Source organism: Wasmannia auropunctata, unplaced genomic scaffold (genome assembly GCF_000956235.1).
Source record: "Wasmannia auropunctata unplaced genomic scaffold, wasmannia.A_1.0 LD335989.1, whole genome shotgun sequence".
In the NCBI taxonomy this organism is placed as follows: Eukaryota; Metazoa; Arthropoda; class Insecta; order Hymenoptera; family Formicidae; genus Wasmannia; species Wasmannia auropunctata.
Genome location: NW_012026901.1, coordinates 213,087 through 229,232, shown reverse-complemented (window position 1 = coordinate 229,232; position 16,146 = coordinate 213,087). Strand labels below are relative to the sequence as shown.

Here is a 16,146-nt window from a genome sequence, read left to right as displayed (position 1 = left end):
TGGCAGGCTGGCTGGCTGGCTCGGCTCGGCTCGGCTCGGCTGGGCGCGACGCCTCGGCCGCGACATTTGTTGACATGAAACTGTCAGGGAGAGTACGCGCACCGCTCCCTTACCGCGCCACGCCGGCACATTCGATCCGCGTGCGTGTCGCGCTCCTCTCTAGGCACTCCTAGAACGCTTAATTCTGCCAGAAACGTCAGTCTCCTGACAGCACCAAGGATCTCTACGGACGTCGCCGCCGGAAAAAGTATAGACAAACAAGTGAAAAATATTTACATGAACTTTACACTCTAATTTATAGAATTAAAAATTGCTTGATTTTTAATTCTGTAAATTGACACAGCTTTTAATAGCTTTGACTTATTAATTATTATTAATAGAGATGTAATTACACAATAGAGATTAGCTGCACTGTATAGAGAATATATTTAATTGCAGACAAAACGCAAGCGTTTGATTTAATGTTGCTTGCGTTAATTCTGAAATTAAATATGTTCTCTACGGACATGGACAAGTAAAAGGAAAGTCTAATTTTTTCTTAAATAAAGCCATTTATCTTATAACGAAAGAAATCTATAATATACAGAAATAAAGAATTATTAATTCTCGTGACATCGTCAATTAATAACTTTTTCTATATTGTCTTTTTTTTATAACTTGTTCTATAGTTTGTTCTATAGTTTGTACATCGCGATCATCAATTTTCTTTTCGTCAATATAACTTTTGCAATCGTTGACTTTTTTTTCGGTCGTGATCGACGGTCGATTTAGGTCGATCGAATAGGATCAATACACGTCGATTGTTGCAGGTGTGCGGGTGAACAGATTTAACGTGTGATCAGGTTGGGTGGGTGGGCGAGATTTATGGTGAATAGAAGCGCGACGGTAATGGACGATCATTATTACCGCGGCCTGCCGCGTCTATTAATTTACTCGCGGTAGAGGCTTTCGAAAAGCCTTGAGAGGCGCTGCCTGCACGGTGCCCTGCCCTGCTCGCAGCTATCCTATGAAATCACGCCGTTCCTCGGCAATGCCGCATTATGCGAAAATCGCACGCTAAAATTAGTCACAGACGATTATTGCACGCGCTGCGAGAACAAGTAGTGGATTTAGGATGACTTCGATCAAACATCGATTAATTTATTCGATTATTAATTTGTCGACTAATATTTTTTCTTTCTTTTTTTTTGTTGAAATACACGGTTCGAAATTTTGCTGTAATTCTGCAAATCCAGATGCATTAATCGCTGATTAAACTAATCACAATATCCGTTGATCGATAGCTTTATATGTTTTAATCTTGTCATATAAAGTTCTTTTCAATTTATAAATAATTTATTTTCGGTTACAGTAATGAACCGGTATTTTTTTTATAGAGAGCAAAGATCGAATTAATATTCCAATTAATTGTTTGACAGTCCTGTTTGATATATAAGTCTCATATCACTTGCGCAAATAACACATAATATAATACAAATTGTGTACATTACAATAAATATGACAAGTAAATATACAATAACATATACATCTTTTGAACAGAATATTAATCTTTAGATAAGATTATTTTATATATTCCAATATGTTTAATACGAGCATGGCAAATAGTTTGAAATTTAAATGTATCATTTATATTCATTTTTAAGAATATGTAAATATAATATAAGCAAATTATATTACTGTATAATTACGACATAGATAAATTCATTATTCGTTTCTTTTATATCTGTCGGAATTAATTATTTTCTGATTTTTAAGGAAACTTAATGAAGAAGCCGAAACCTTAATGAAGAAGCTTTTAAATTAATATTTTAACTCTTAGGCTTTCGCGGCTTCGAGTATTCCACTGCAAGAAAAACCGCCGTACTTTCTCGATGTAATCTCCCGACTTGATGGAAGATATGCAAAGTATATTGAGTAATAATAGTGGGTGGCGTAGTTTACGTGTCCGCCCGGTTCGGGCACGTTTTTCCGCTCTTAGTCAGACGATACGTCCGCGAATGTCCGCAAAATATATTTATATGCTTCAACACATATGGTTTAAAAGAGAATCGGAATTATTCTTCGTGCACCGACTCGATAATCAAAAAATTTTATTATTAGATTCTGAAACAAAATAAGTCCCATTTACAACAGTGCGTTGTACGTTATCTCGTCCTCAATAATTTAAACAATTTTTATCTAATTTTTACGCGTGCTGTTTCGAAAAGTTTTATTCATTGATTTCTTATACTTGTAATTGTACAAAAAAATATATATATATATGTAGTTTTTATAGCTGATTACATCAAATATGATTAAAGCGTCACACTATATAATTTCTATGCGTATATATTATATATTTTACAATCTTTCTCGTAATGATTCAAACGAAGTTTCAACTTTTAACTAGTTTAAATTAATACATATGAAAACATGATTAAAACGTACGTAATTTTATATTTTATACTTTTTAGAGTACAAAATATCTTCTTGTTGTATGTCCAAGTGTACAAATTCAGAAATTTATTGTATAATTATATAATATTAATTATTTATAATAAGAAATTAACGATATTTCACGTTTACACATTTTTCAATAAACGCGCGTTATTCAATAATTCTCTCTCTACATTTGATTCGTGCCGTCATCGTATGCCAATCAAAAGTAGTCTAGCAGCTGAACAGAGAGAGCCAGACTCTGTCTTCTAGAGACTCTAGCTAGACGAAGAAGCTCGTGAAAACATGGCGGCTCGCACGGTCGGAAAGGGATGTTTCGAGATAGTTTCAAATATTACAAAAGCCGGAATCCCGCACCGGATTTCGGCGACGTGATCGATCTCGAACGTCCAGATCGCATCAGAGTACGTAATATCTCTATTCGTATATTCCTTTAGAAGACTAATCGCGAATGTTGTTTTTAGGTTAGGAAACTCGAGGCACATGTAACTGGCGAACAGACAGAGGACAATTTTGGCCTCAAATCGGCGAAGAAATGGAGAATTTACGAGTTACTGGATATTCCCGGTGCATAAATTTTACATAAAATAACAGTAACCATTAAAGTTGCTCTTAAATAATATCGTCAATAATATTGCTTTTCGAAATGTTATATCTTAATCTTTAATCATTTAATCTTTGCTTATATAACGTTACTTCTAAATAACAACATTGTTTTGTGGCACATTGTAATAATTAGTGTATTTAATTCAATGTAGCTGTTTATTCTTACTTGTATCTTACTTGATTTTTAGGACTCATCTTTATTCAGAATCCATTTACATCCAACGGCCAACAATACTGGATCACGAAATGTTTGAAAGACTACTCTAAGGAGCCGTACAAGTTAAATATAGACGCTCATAATATTTTAAATAACGAAACGTGGTGGGACATATGTTTTCAGTAAGAAAAATGATTAGCATTAATCTATCACTAATTGTTACTGTGTCGAAACATAGATTTAAATAGAATATTAACATTTTGTTAATGAATATAGATTTTTGTGCAAATTAAATTATGGCTAAGGCGAAAGTCTATTCACATATAGTAAGATTTAAAGTAACATTTAAATTTTTATTTGTTGTGTACAGAACGAAGAGAGCTAAAACCCTCTTGCCGAAATTACGATGGGCGACGCTGGGATATCACCACAATTGGGACACGAAATTATACTCGGAAGATTCGAGAAGTGGCATGCCGACGGAATTATCCGGTCTGACATGCATTTTGGCGAAAGCATTAGGTTTCTCGGACTTTAGAGCGGAGGCCGCGATTGTAAATTATTATCGGATGAACTCGACTTTGGCGGGGCATACAGATCATTCGGAGATGAATGTTACAGCGCCGCTCTTCTCCATAAGTTTCGGGCAGACAGCGGTCTTTCTGATTGGCGGTCTTAAACAGGAGGATCCGACTAATGCTATCTTTCTGCGAAGTGGGGACGTAGTGATAATGTCGGGAAGCTCCCGTCTGAGGTATCACGGGGTACCGCGGATTTTAGCGGCGTCGAAAGCACCTTGGGACGACGATTGTGAGGACAATTGCAAAAGTCCCCCGTACAATCTGGACGATTGGCGTAAAGCGCGAACTTACATCGCCGAAGCTAGAATTAATATGAATGTAAGACAGGTTTTAAAACCTGAGCAGATTGTACTATATTGAACCGCATTGTATTTTTTGTACATAAATATTAAAGATATTTTATTTTGACAAAAAATTTATATCATATATTTCAAATGTATATATCACAGTATCAAGTATATATATCAAGATTTACATCTCATATTTGAGTATCATAAGTATTCAATTTTTAATTCCAAATACATTTACGTTCGATTTATATGAGCATATTCGGAATATTAAATTAAAAATTATATATAATATATATAATAATAATATACATAATTATATATGTATATATGCATATATAAAGTAAAAATATAAATTAAAGATACATTTAAATTAATTATAAATAAATTATAATTAATATATATATATTAAATGTTATAAAATTTTATTTATATTATTTTACATTACTTGTTACATCATTCAATTTTTATTTGTTTTTAACAACCATATTGGTCTCTTTAGGTATGTACGTATTTTCAAATTGCGCGCCGTTGGAAACGCCATTGGGAACTTACCTAGACTTCCGGTTTCTCATGTCAGCTGATCAATCCCGTTCCTGTCTGCTGATGCACAGTAGTTGAGAATGTCAGGCAAAGACAAATTACCGATTTTCCCCTCTCGGGGGTAAGTTTCTTGTTTTAACGAACTAATTATTACAAAATCTAAAAGATTTTATTCATATATCATGTACCATCATTTATCCTCGAACAGAATTCCGTCTTGAAACATACTACAGTATTGGGTGTAACCCCCCAGCCTTCAACTGTTAAAAGAATGTTTATTTAAGATTCTTATTCTCTTTTATGTTACTAAAATGTGCTTTATTCGTAAAGAATGTTATTTTGCAAATTCTTGTTTGCAAATGCTTGTTGCACGACATATTTTAAGAAATATTTTTCGAGATGTACATCTGAAATATATGTCTAACAAGCAAAATTGAATACTTTTCATGTTTTCTACTTTGTAGTAAAAATATCTTGTGTGAAGAAACATAATTCACGAATTTTTGTATAATATTTAATCACGTAATGTAAAATTTTATAAATTGTAATAGTATATATTTTAAATATACAAGGCTACTATTTTAATGATTTAAAAAATGAAGATATTATAGTATGTTTGTAAGAATTTGTAACATTTTATTAATTAAATTATTTAAAGTATTTTTTTTTGTATATTTAGGGCCCAGATGTTGATGAAGTCTCGCTTACAAGGAGCTCAAAAAGGACATGGATTGTTGAAAAAGAAGGCAGATGCACTGCAAATGCGTTTCAGAATGATACTGGGGAAAATCATAGAAGTATGATTTTTTTTGTCATTAATTTTATTTCTCTATTGTACACTGTATCATATATTGTTAGTTAGTTTTTATTAAACTATATCTAACGTTTTACATATTGTTATTTATGTATGACGTATGTGTATATATAAAACTAATTCGTATTATTCTTTTTTTATTTTTAGACGAAAACTTTGATGGGTGAAGTGATGAAGGAGGCAGCCTTTTCACTAGCCGAAGCAAAATTTGCTACGGGCGACTTCAATCAAGTGGTTTTACAAAATGTGACGAAAGCACAGATCAAGATCCGTTCTAAGAAGGACAACGTCGCCGGTGTGAATCTACCAGTATTCGAATCCTATCAGGATGGGACAGATACTTACGAACTAGCAGGTCTGGCCAGAGGTGGTCAGCAATTGGCTAAACTGAAGAAGAACTATCAACGGGCCGTGAAACTGCTCGTAGAACTGGCGTCGTTGCAAACAAGTTTTGTTACTCTGGATGAAGTTATCAAAATCACGAATCGACGTGTCAATGCTATCGAGCACGTTATCATCCCACGAATCGAGAGAACGCTAGCCTATATTATTTCAGAGCTCGACGAGCTTGAAAGAGAGGAGTTCTATCGATTGAAGAAGATTCAGGACAAGAAGAAGATTGCCAAGGCAAAGGTATAATAGATTTATTTTATTAATTCTATTAATATTTTGTTTCTATTGACATTCCGTTTCTATTAACATTCTAAGAATTTCATATTACTTATATGTTTTATTAATAATTTGTATATTATTTAAATATCTTTCCTTTATTATAGGCTGAAGCAGAAAGAGCAGAAATGATTGCAGCCGGACAAAATTTGGACGCTGCAAATCTGCTCGAAGAGAGCGATGATGATGTTCTGTTTTAAATACTGTAAATAATACTGTTATAAATTTTAAGATGTTAATATCTAAATAGAAAGAACACATAAATTTACGTCGGAGTCACGACAGTCTCGTTTGTACATTTTAGAGAATGTCGTTGGCAATCCCTTTTCCGCTTTAAAAAAGCCACTGTTACTATTTTTGTTTATTTCTTGAAAAATACATTTTATAGTATTTGTTGTGCAGTAATTTGTATAAATAATTAATTATGTATCATGCCGTATATATATACACATGTGACAACAACGCTGTTACTTCTTAAAAGTATTCCGAATATTTTAATATATTCTAAATAACGACGAGTATTTTAATTCTAAATATAAATCAAATCATTCCATCATCATTTATATCTGGCTTTTATGATGCGAGGAATTGTACAATCCGAGTATAGTAATGATTACAAATATATAATAAATATATGTATGTATATATATTATATTATTTATATTCTTTTATTAATCACAATTTCTTTGTCGTTTTTACTTTGTTTTTTTTTTAAATTTTTACAGAAATGTGAACAAGATATTTGAATTAGAAGAAAATGTCGAAAATCTTTGTATTTATAATGTAATTTATTCAGTAAAATCGATTTCAAAATTTAATCTTTATCTGCATAGACAAATCTGCTATTTTTTTTTAAATTGAAATCGATATAATTTTGATCAGAATTGAGATTACTCGTTATAAATATCCGCAGATAATTTTTATGTTTACACAATCGTGACATGATGGTAAAACTTAGAGAAAAATTGACTTAATAAATACGAACTATAACTGTTTTGTTTTACTGTACACGGAGACTGTACACGGAGAGAATTTTCTTTTAAAATTTATCCTGAAAATCATGTTAATTGTAAGACAATATTAAATAGTATTTAGGTAAATTTTACTGTGCACTACAATAAATTTTACTGCGAAATCTTATTGTAGTGCACAGTAAAATTTGCCTAAATACTATATTGTCTCATAATTAACATGATTTACAGAGTAAATTTAAAAAAAAATTCTCCGTGTATTAAATTAATCAGATTAGTTTTAATTGAACTCTTATTAATCTCGTTAAATGAATTAATTTTCCAATTAATGTGACACAATAATTGACGTGTACAACTGACCCAGTGTATTCGTCAGTGAACTAGGTCAATCAATATTATACGGGAGGAAGGGACAGGCAGGTGGCAGTTTTCTCATACGAGTGGTGGTGACCACCCTTCTTCACTAAGAGGAGATGCGCGTGTGGAAATTGCTTTCAGTGCGCGGCGGAAAATTCGCCCACCCAAAACATGTCGTCGTCTTCTAGCGAGGATTGTTTCACGGTCGTGGATGTGCCAGAGAATCGCTACGACGAGGCAATCCACCATCTGAGATGGAACTTCTTCGCTGATGAGCCGCTTAACAACGCCGTAGGGCTTTGCGCAAGGGGAGAATCCCAGCGCGATCTTGAGCAACACTGCCTTCTCACCTTGAAGCAGGGTTACTCCAGGATGCTAGTAGATAAGAAGGGAGCGGTGAGTGAGATTCCCCCCTCCCACCCTACGTCACGAAATACAAAAATTTTTATTTATTTCATTATTTTTAATTATTTTCGGGGAAAAATTAACTTGTCCTAATTTTTTCCATTTTCTTTATACTCTTAATGTTTAAAATTTATTTATAATAATAATAGTATATATTAATATTATTTATTAATATTATTTAATAATAGTATTTATTAATAATAATAGTAAATTTTTTATTTTTAAATATTTTATTTTATTTTCCATAGAATTAATATATAATTTATATTTTTATTTGTTTTTTAATAATTTATAAATAATTGATTTGCAAGATAAGAAATCAAAAGAATTTTTTGATTAATTTGATATTTTTTAATTAATTTATTTAATTAATTTTTTGTTTACTCTTATATATGAACTAATTTCTTTATGATGATAATTGAAATGTTTTAATTTAATTATCATTATAAAGAAATTTTATAAAGAAGTTTATATATAAGAATAAACAAAAAATTAATTAAATAAATTAATTTAAAAATATGAAATTAATTAAAAAATTTTTTTAATTTCTTATCTTGCAAATCAATAATTTATATATATATATATATATATATATATATCGGTTTTACGTATATGTATAAAAACTTTATATATATTATTTACATACATATATATACATATATATGTATGTACGTATCTGTCAATTTTATAATTTTACAAAAAATAAGCATTATTAAAATTGGTTTTCATCAGATAGCGGGAATGGCACTAAACGGTATTCTGAAAAAAGGTGAACACAAGGAGGCTGAGCGGCGTCTCGACGAGTTCGAAGACGAAAAGTTCAAGATAATCTTCAGACTACTTCATAAGGTCAACGACAAGATTGATTTGTTCACCAAGTATGATGTTGACGAGCTGTTCGAGTGTCGGATTCTCAGCGTTGACGAGAATTATCGCGGCAAAGGCTTAGCCAGTATTCTCATAGCCGACTGTGAGAAAATCGCCAAAAATGCTGGTTTTAAGGTAAATTAACTTGATTTTAATTTATTTGAAATTTATTTATTCTCTTAATTTATTCTATATTTATATATCGATCTATTTAAATTAATTTCTTTACAAAATTTTTTAATCTAATCTGATTTATTCCATCTCTTTTCAATTTTATCTTAATTATAAATTGATTAATTTTAATTATAAAGTTACCTTCATCTATGTGTATATACAGAATATTTCCGTGTATATACAAAATATTGAAAATTATTCTCGATTCTTTCTCTTTGCAGAAGAATAAAATAAATATAATGTAAAAATTTTATACGACATTTATGTGGAGTTCGTTAAAAATGCTCTTTTATCAAAGTAATAATATAATATATAAAAGTATAAAATTTTACATTATATTTATTTTATTCTTCTGCAAAGAGAAAGAATCGAAAATAATTATAAAGAACTATATATATATATATATATATATATATAGAGAGAGAGAGAGAGAATTATTTTATTAATTTTACATGTTACAAAGAGCGAATTTTTTATTTTTATTTCATCATTATTTAAGATCGTTGCATTGCATGGTTTTTACTTTTTAGTTTGCGTACACAGTACACACTTTCCTTTTGTTTCAGCATGCTCTTCGGTTAATATGCATGGGATTTTCGTTTACTTCCTCACAAGGTATAATTACAATCCACCACTTTCCCTGGAAAATGTGCACCTTTGCACTTCCTTTCACATAGTAAAGGATAAGATTAATGTAATAATTATATTTATTTATAAATCAATTTCTTAATATTAACAATTTTCAAGGTCCAATGGTCTAAATGTTAAAATTTACTTATTTATCGAATGGCATTCATTCTAGAAATATCTTGACTATCTAATTCTAGTAAAATAATTAATATCTCATTTATTACAACGAACTAAAAAATTGTTATTTTTTACTTTTTTGAATTGCTTGGAAAAAAGGACGAAAATTTAAAGAAAAAAACATGCTTCAAAAATATATATTTATTATTGTAATCAATTATTACACTAAAATTGCATTTTAAAATCAATATTACAAAAGTAATATGTATAGATGATATCATTAATACATGCTTTTGTTTTAATCTCAATATTTACAAATTAGAAAAGTAAAAAAAATTATTTGATTGTTTATCTATATTATTAAAAGCTGATTAAAAGGAAAAGAAGATTTATCGTAGTCATAGTAATCAAATAACAAAAATTAAGACGGAGTTTTAAAATTATTTTTATTTATCGACTTCTAGCTTATTTTTCAGAGAGATCTTTTAATTTTATTTATAATAGAAATTTAGTAAAAAAGAAAAATGAGAATCACACAATCTGATTTATTATATCATCGCAGGTGTGTAAGGCCGACGCGACCAGTGTATTCTCACAGAAGGTCTATCTGAAGCATGGCTACCAGGTAGAAGCAGAGATTCTGTACGCGGAACACTTGGACAAGTCTATCAGTCCAGCGCCGCCCCATGAGGCGGTAAAACTGATGGTGAAGTTGGTAGATTGAAAATAAACAGAAGAAAGTCGCTCGCTCGGAGAGCTTAATTAAATTAAACCGTCGGCACGAAAGCGCAAAGCGCAAAGTAGATAAAAGATATGTGTATCGTCGTCGTGTCATGACAATAACAGCTCTGTTAATAATACATGTCTCGGCGTCGCGAATGACGTGACGCCTTCTCGTAGAATATATATTTATCTAAAAGCAAAAGAGAAAAGAGTGGCATCACGCGTTTTAAGTAGTACACGTGTCGAAATATCTCCGAACGATATCCGGTATTACTGCCCCCAGTGTGTTCCGAATGAGGAACATTCGGTTTGAAAGAAACGGAGAAAGAGATCGATAATTTAATAAAATTGAATAATTTAATGCAGCGAACGGGCGAATCCGCTAAAAATCTATCAAATGTCTCGCATTCGGATCCTTTATTCCCGCTCTGCGCGGAAGTCAACTCGACTCTAAAAGTCAATCTAGCAAAACAAATAAGATACGAAATGTAAAATCGCGTATATTTAATTTTTATATACGTTAAAAATCATAAACGTTTAAGATAAACGTAAGTACCAATGATCAAATTTAATTTAATTAAACGATAAATTTTGAATGTATATAAGAGAATCTTCTTTCTAAAAATCCCATTGTATTACAACAATTTTGGGACATTTTCTAAGGAAACAAAATATTTTATTATTATTACTTCTGTTATCAATAATATTGTATTATTATGAAATTATGTATATACGTATATTTTTTTGTAATTAATTCAAGGAAAAAATAGAAAAATGAAATATCTGTGTATAAAATGTGTATGTGTGTATATATTATATATAATATATATATAGACACACACACACACACATTTTATATTCCTGCTATACCTATATATAAATATATATAGCAGAAATTCAGAGAAGATACTTGAAGATTTAAAAGAAAATATTATTGTCACGCGCGACGCATGTTTGCACATTTAACAGCACTCGCGGAAGCACAAATAAGATGATTTTTCTTTTGATGTAAACTTTAACGAGCTCACTTACAGAAGAGCCATAGAGACCGACCTTTCAATCTCAAATTCTATCCAAAACAACTCGTTGCTCCGAGGATCGATCTTCCGGTGTCGCGCCTCTCGATATCGGATAGCGCAGCTTTAGTTTTAACTCAGCCGACATTTCGGGAAACATACGGGCGCAACATTATTTATAGCGAAGTATCGATCCGACAATAGAAAGGAAAAAACAAAAAGAAAATCGCAAAGTATCAAATATTATCAAATTTCTTTTGCATCTCGTGATTCGCTGATGTCACCATGAAAAATGGTCTATGAAGTGCATAAACGTCCAGTTATATCTTTTTTCCCTCTTTCTTTTTCATGTGAACATCAGCAAAATACGATGACGTGCAAATCATTTCTCTTCTAACTTATATGTATATTTATCGTTCTAACGAAAGTAGCGACCTCGGTCACGATACAGGGGTGTTGCTCTGGATATAACAAACGGGTCCACATAAAAAAAGTTATTTGAGATGAAAATAGGATATTTTTGTCGGTAAAACGTGTTACAAAAAAGTATATATAAAGTATAGACGAGTTATTTTGTAAGAACGTCCGTTAAATGCGAATTATAAAACGATTTATAATGATTTGTATTGCGTGATAATGTATATTCTTTAAAAAAAAGTAATAAATTTCGATTTCGTAGCAATTGAAACGACATGGAATTATGGGGCACTTGAATTTGAACCTGAATTAACAAAGCTAGAATTAACTCTGCTGTTCTGTTCAAATTTATACATTAGGTCAATTATGATCAAAAATCACTAAAAAATAAATAGTTTCCATTAACAGACAAAGTTATTAAATACTAGAAAAAAAAAAGTTCCCAGCAAACATTTTGGTTGTGTAATCGTATCGTTATGCAATCTATTTATGCATTTATGTGCTTTTTGTTGTATCTATAAAAAATATGACAAAATATAATAGTGCGATAATAATCAATTTCGTATTACGGAATTATATTTTTTATAATCTTTTCTCTAAAAATTAGACATAAAAGGAGTACAATTCATTAACTATAGACATTAATAATAGTCATTATAGTTAAAAACCAGTTTGCCGTCTCATATAATTCTGCAGTTTGTTTTGTTTGATTTGCAATTGCACTGACTGCTTTGCTTGGACTCGCTGGAAGGTTTGAACGTCTCGTGTTGTCATCCGGGCGGCTTCAAGTTTTCTTTCAGCAGTACCAAACGATATACTCTTAAACATTCGCTTGTGCAACCAATGATTAAAGTTCTTTATTGTCACTGTGGTTCCCGTAGGTAAATTCTGTTTATAGTAAAGCGCCAAGGAACGATGGACGATCGACTTGCCGGACGGTAATTTCATTACGTAACCTTCGTCATCTAAAACATTGGGTAATTCTGGCAATTCTTCATCCGGATTAGCATTCTCGACATTCGGATAACTGGATGAATAATCGTAAAAAGATGAATATTCGAGCATCGTATCTCCTTCGAACAACATCTTACAATGGCCCTTGTCGACCATATGCATTTTCACAGCCTGTGCACTTCGCATTTTTCTTCCTGTAATAATATGCAAATTTTAATTTTAATTTAAGTTTTTTGAATTGTGATTACTATTTGTTTGATCCAAATTTTTAATTTAACTTTTTTTATTTTAATTTTAATCAAAATTTATTTTAGAAACGTTTACAATAAAATTTTAAAAGAGCTAAAATGTAATGGTAAATTAATTAGAAAAAAACAATGACTTATCTACCTGAGTCGTTGCACCAAATACACTTGAAATCGGCACATATCTTCTGTTCCAAGTACTCTAATAGTCCACTTAGATCCACACAGTACTCAAGGTCAGGTACAAAAAATGAATGCTTCTGCTTCATGTGTTTCATGCAGCCTTCTATGGATTCATTTTGATAATTACAAAATAAGCAATTATTATCAATACGATACTTTGAGTCCTCGAGCCACTCGTCCGAATCCAAGGATTCTACATCTGAACATATTTCCATTTCCTCTCCATTCTCAACAGACATGTTCTCTACCTGGTCGTTTCTTCGACAGTTAAATCTATCTGGCAATTTTTTTGTGCGAGTTACGATATTATCATTTTGCTGCAAATTTTTTTTGTGAGTTTTCGAGATCAGGTGATTTTCGTACTGTTTCATCCCATTGAAATTCTTTCGGCAGATTTCACATATCTGCTTTTTTCTTTTAACTTGATCTGCACTACTCTTGCGATAAATCGCTTCCTTCGCCTGGAAGTCTTCAAGTGTAATTGGAAGCAATCTATTCACTGAGGCATGTAGATTGTAGCTATGCCATTCGGAACGATAATGACTTTTAAATAATGTCAAATCATTAAACTTTACTTTGCACGTCCGACAAGAGAAGTGTACTTCATGAGAAATCTCTGTAGCATTCATCGTATTACTTCTCTTTGTAATTTCTATGGAACTTCTATAAAAAAAAGAAAGACAACAATATAAGTGCAGTTTAATGATAAATTAGTTTTCAAAGTGCTAACAGGTTTACGATTCTTTTTATTCATTTTTAATGTCATGCCAACGTTTTGTGAAAAATGCTGCCGAAACGTTAAACTCGTAAACCTGTCATTATTAAAGAGAATACCCATGAAAGTCTTAAAAACGTAATCAAATTGTTTTCAATTAAGATATAATATTTTATTTCCTATTTTAACAAATATTTTTAATGTCATATGTTATGTTCCACGTGGTGTTTTAGAGGTTAGGCGAATACACGCTTAACAAAATAAATTTTGATTTGAGAATTATATGACAATTTTCAACTCACCAGTTCTGATACTTTGAGGAATGTTTAATTTTTATGAATAGAAGATATTAATAAATGTTAATAAATTTTACGGCACACATACACTCACGGTAATCGTATCTCGTCGGTGAAGAACGTAACAATATGTCGACCTCTTGCATTATCACATGGATCTAAGGAGATTCGCTACATAGTACATACGCTTTACGAGCGCGTAGCGCGCTTGGAGTTACAAATCTGTTATATCGACCTCCGTCGATTTTGATTTTTAAAAATTTTTTAGATATTTCAACATTCTCTTAAAATAAAATTTATGTTTTCTTTATTGTGCTTCATGTATATGTATTAAATTTTTATTAAAATTGTATAGGTCTATTTGAAATTCATAAGTTGCAGTAGAACATAAAATTTTCTTATATTATCTTTAACATTATAATTAAATATTTATCATTGTTATTCGGTTTCTCTGCGAGAAACTTAATTCTCAAAAAGCTTTATATTTTTAATTGTTTGAATTACTTAATTCGCGGAATGTTTGTTACAAACAATTTATGTCGACACGATTGTACTACACATAAACATAACACCAGAGATTCGTGTCAGTATTGGTGACATATATTAAAATCAGTATATGTGATGAGCTTTAGCCAGTTGTAGTCTCGTTAGATCGATCGTGATAGTTATTGTCAGTTATTCGACTAATTGATCGTTATAAATCTATTTTAATCACCATATAATAAAGTATATTTTGCAATTTATTATTTTCAATATTAGTTGTGTCATTAAAATTATTACTCCACAAGAAACACGATTAATTTTAACATTTATATTAAAATTTTACGTTGACCTATATAGATAACTTCTTCATTCTTATTTGCAGATTTAAAATAATTATGAATATGCTATTCAAAAATAGTGTTAAAATTATTTTTAAAAAATGTTTATATGATATTATAATTCATTTAACATGAAACAAAAAGAATTAATCAAAGTTAATCTAAATCTATTGAAAAAAAACATTAGTGATAAAAAGCCATCTGCAAATGAGGATTAAAATTAAATGCAGAATTAAAGGAAAAAGTTAAAAGACAGAAGAAAATTCAAAAATTTCAACGTACAAAGAACAATTTTGAAGCAGCATTTGTAAGTAACTGTTTGATAAGTTTAACATAACGAAATTAGTAGACTATTATACAAATCGGTTTACATTTGTTATTGCTATGATTTTTCAGATAAGAGCTATTAAATGTTACATATAGCATCTGTACAAATAAAATATATAATTGAACAGTTTCGAAAAAAATATATTGATCATATTGAAACTGAAACTGATGTATATCATAAATGGTTAAGTTTTTCTATATTCATCCAAAAGGAAAACAAATATTAAATAAAACAAATATTGAGTAAAAAAATATAATATATATTTACGAGCACGACGTAGCAACGATAATGACTTCTCTTTACACAAAACAATCATATTATATTCAAAATGTAGCTACAAAGAATGTTTGTATTTACAGCGATTTATTGCAGACAATAAAAGGAAAGTCTCTTCTCACGACAATTGCTGATGATATGTTTGGCAACAATTATGTAATCGTTACTACAAGTGAAGAATTTAAAAATTTGATTAAAAATCTGAAGAATAATTGATGATACACACTCAATGCTTTTTTAATTAAATATATAGATACATTTTTTAAAAATCATCATAGTCTTCGTCAAAATTTACGTAACTATTTTCTTTCCTTTCATTTTTTTAAATTTTATAGAATTATATTTGCGTTAAATATTTTATTAATGTGTGCTGTATGGGTTAGCAATATATGTTGATATTGATCATGTCATTAAGTCGCCTGCAGACGCAAAGAATAATTATATAAACTCATAATTATTTATCAGTAATTTGTATTATTCATTTCATAAAAACATTTATCCATCGATATTTCCAAATATTTTTTCGTATTCCCTATTCTATTTCCGTAAGGAGTATAA

The 16,146-nt window shown here is 30.5% G+C and overlaps 4 protein-coding genes across 7 annotated transcripts; 3 read left to right on the top strand and 1 right to left on the bottom strand.

Annotated features, from left to right (window-relative positions):
- The first annotated feature begins 2,664 nt into the window (after nt 1-2,664).
- On the top strand, nt 2,665-4,195 carry LOC105454015 (alkylated DNA repair protein alkB homolog 1). The gene is made up of 4 exons (XM_011696330.1): nt 2,665-2,840; nt 2,901-3,003; nt 3,231-3,381; nt 3,570-4,195. The coding sequence occupies exons 1-4, from the start codon at nt 2,748-2,750 to the stop codon at nt 4,138-4,140; spliced, it is 918 nt and encodes a 305-aa protein (XP_011694632.1). The 5' UTR covers nt 2,665-2,747; the 3' UTR covers nt 4,141-4,195.
- Nucleotides 4,196-4,621: 426 nt separating this feature from the next.
- Nucleotides 4,622-6,745, top strand: LOC105454014 (V-type proton ATPase subunit D). Its single transcript, XM_011696329.1, has 4 exons — nt 4,622-4,731; nt 5,290-5,407; nt 5,572-6,057; nt 6,201-6,745. The coding sequence occupies exons 1-4, from the start codon at nt 4,691-4,693 to the stop codon at nt 6,291-6,293; spliced, it is 738 nt and encodes a 245-aa protein (XP_011694631.1). The 5' UTR covers nt 4,622-4,690; the 3' UTR covers nt 6,294-6,745.
- A 603-nt stretch (nt 6,746-7,348) lies between these two features.
- LOC105454013 (dopamine N-acetyltransferase-like) lies at nt 7,349-10,824 on the top strand. 2 transcript variants are annotated; one of them, XM_011696328.1, is made up of 4 exons: nt 7,349-7,817; nt 8,559-8,828; nt 9,434-9,482; nt 10,177-10,271. In XM_011696328.1, the coding sequence occupies exons 1-4, from the start codon at nt 7,593-7,595 to the stop codon at nt 10,182-10,184; spliced, it is 552 nt and encodes a 183-aa protein (XP_011694630.1). In that variant the 5' UTR covers nt 7,349-7,592; the 3' UTR covers nt 10,185-10,271. The 2 variants fall into 2 exon arrangements, with proteins under 2 accessions (XP_011694630.1, XP_011694629.1); XM_011696327.1 differs by lacking the exon at nt 9,434-9,482 and having other exon boundaries at nt 7,453-7,817; nt 10,177-10,824.
- A 920-nt stretch (nt 10,825-11,744) lies between these two features.
- On the bottom strand, nt 11,745-14,873 carry LOC105454012 (zinc finger protein 622). Of its 3 annotated transcripts, none has more exons than XM_011696324.1 (3): nt 14,252-14,873; nt 13,115-13,815; nt 11,745-12,918 (listed from the first exon to the last, which is right to left on the bottom strand). In XM_011696324.1, the coding sequence occupies exons 2-3, from the start codon at nt 13,779-13,781 to the stop codon at nt 12,431-12,433; spliced, it is 1,155 nt and encodes a 384-aa protein (XP_011694626.1). In that variant the 5' UTR covers nt 13,782-13,815; nt 14,252-14,873; the 3' UTR covers nt 11,745-12,430. The 3 variants fall into 3 exon arrangements, with proteins under 3 accessions (XP_011694626.1, XP_011694628.1, XP_011694625.1); XM_011696326.1 differs by having other exon boundaries at nt 14,258-14,873; XM_011696323.1 differs by having other exon boundaries at nt 14,170-14,872.
- Nucleotides 14,874-16,146: the final 1,273 nt, after the last annotated feature.

Bases quoted from the DNA above. Each gene is read 5' to 3' on its own strand.
- LOC105454013 (XM_011696327.1), top strand. From the start codon at position 7,593: ATGTCGTCGTCTTCTAGCGAGGATTGTTTCACGGTCGTGGATGTGCCA. The intron at 7,818-8,558 runs GTGAGTGAGATT...GGTTTTCATCAG, and splicing joins TAGTAGATAAGAAGGGAGCG to ATAGCGGGAATGGCACTAAA. The intron at 8,829-10,176 runs GTAAATTAACTT...ATATCATCGCAG, and splicing joins CCAAAAATGCTGGTTTTAAG to GTGTGTAAGGCCGACGCGAC.
- LOC105454015 (XM_011696330.1), top strand. From the start codon at position 2,748: ATGTTTCGAGATAGTTTCAAATATTACAAAAGCCGGAATCCCGCACCG. The intron at 3,004-3,230 runs GTGCATAAATTT...CTTGATTTTTAG, and splicing joins CGAGTTACTGGATATTCCCG to GACTCATCTTTATTCAGAAT. The intron at 3,382-3,569 runs GTAAGAAAAATG...TGTTGTGTACAG, and splicing joins TGGTGGGACATATGTTTTCA to AACGAAGAGAGCTAAAACCC.
- LOC105454014 (XM_011696329.1), top strand. From the start codon at position 4,691: ATGTCAGGCAAAGACAAATTACCGATTTTCCCCTCTCGGGG. The intron at 4,732-5,289 runs GTAAGTTTCTTG...TTGTATATTTAG, and splicing joins CCGATTTTCCCCTCTCGGGG to GGCCCAGATGTTGATGAAGT. The intron at 6,058-6,200 runs GTATAATAGATT...CCTTTATTATAG, and splicing joins AGAAGATTGCCAAGGCAAAG to GCTGAAGCAGAAAGAGCAGA.
- LOC105454012 (XM_011696324.1), bottom strand. From the start codon at position 13,781: ATGAATGCTACAGAGATTTCTCATGAAGTACACTTCTCTTGTCGGACG. The intron at 12,919-13,114 runs GTAGATAAGTCA...ATATTATTACAG, and splicing joins TATTTGGTGCAACGACTCAG to GAAGAAAAATGCGAAGTGCA.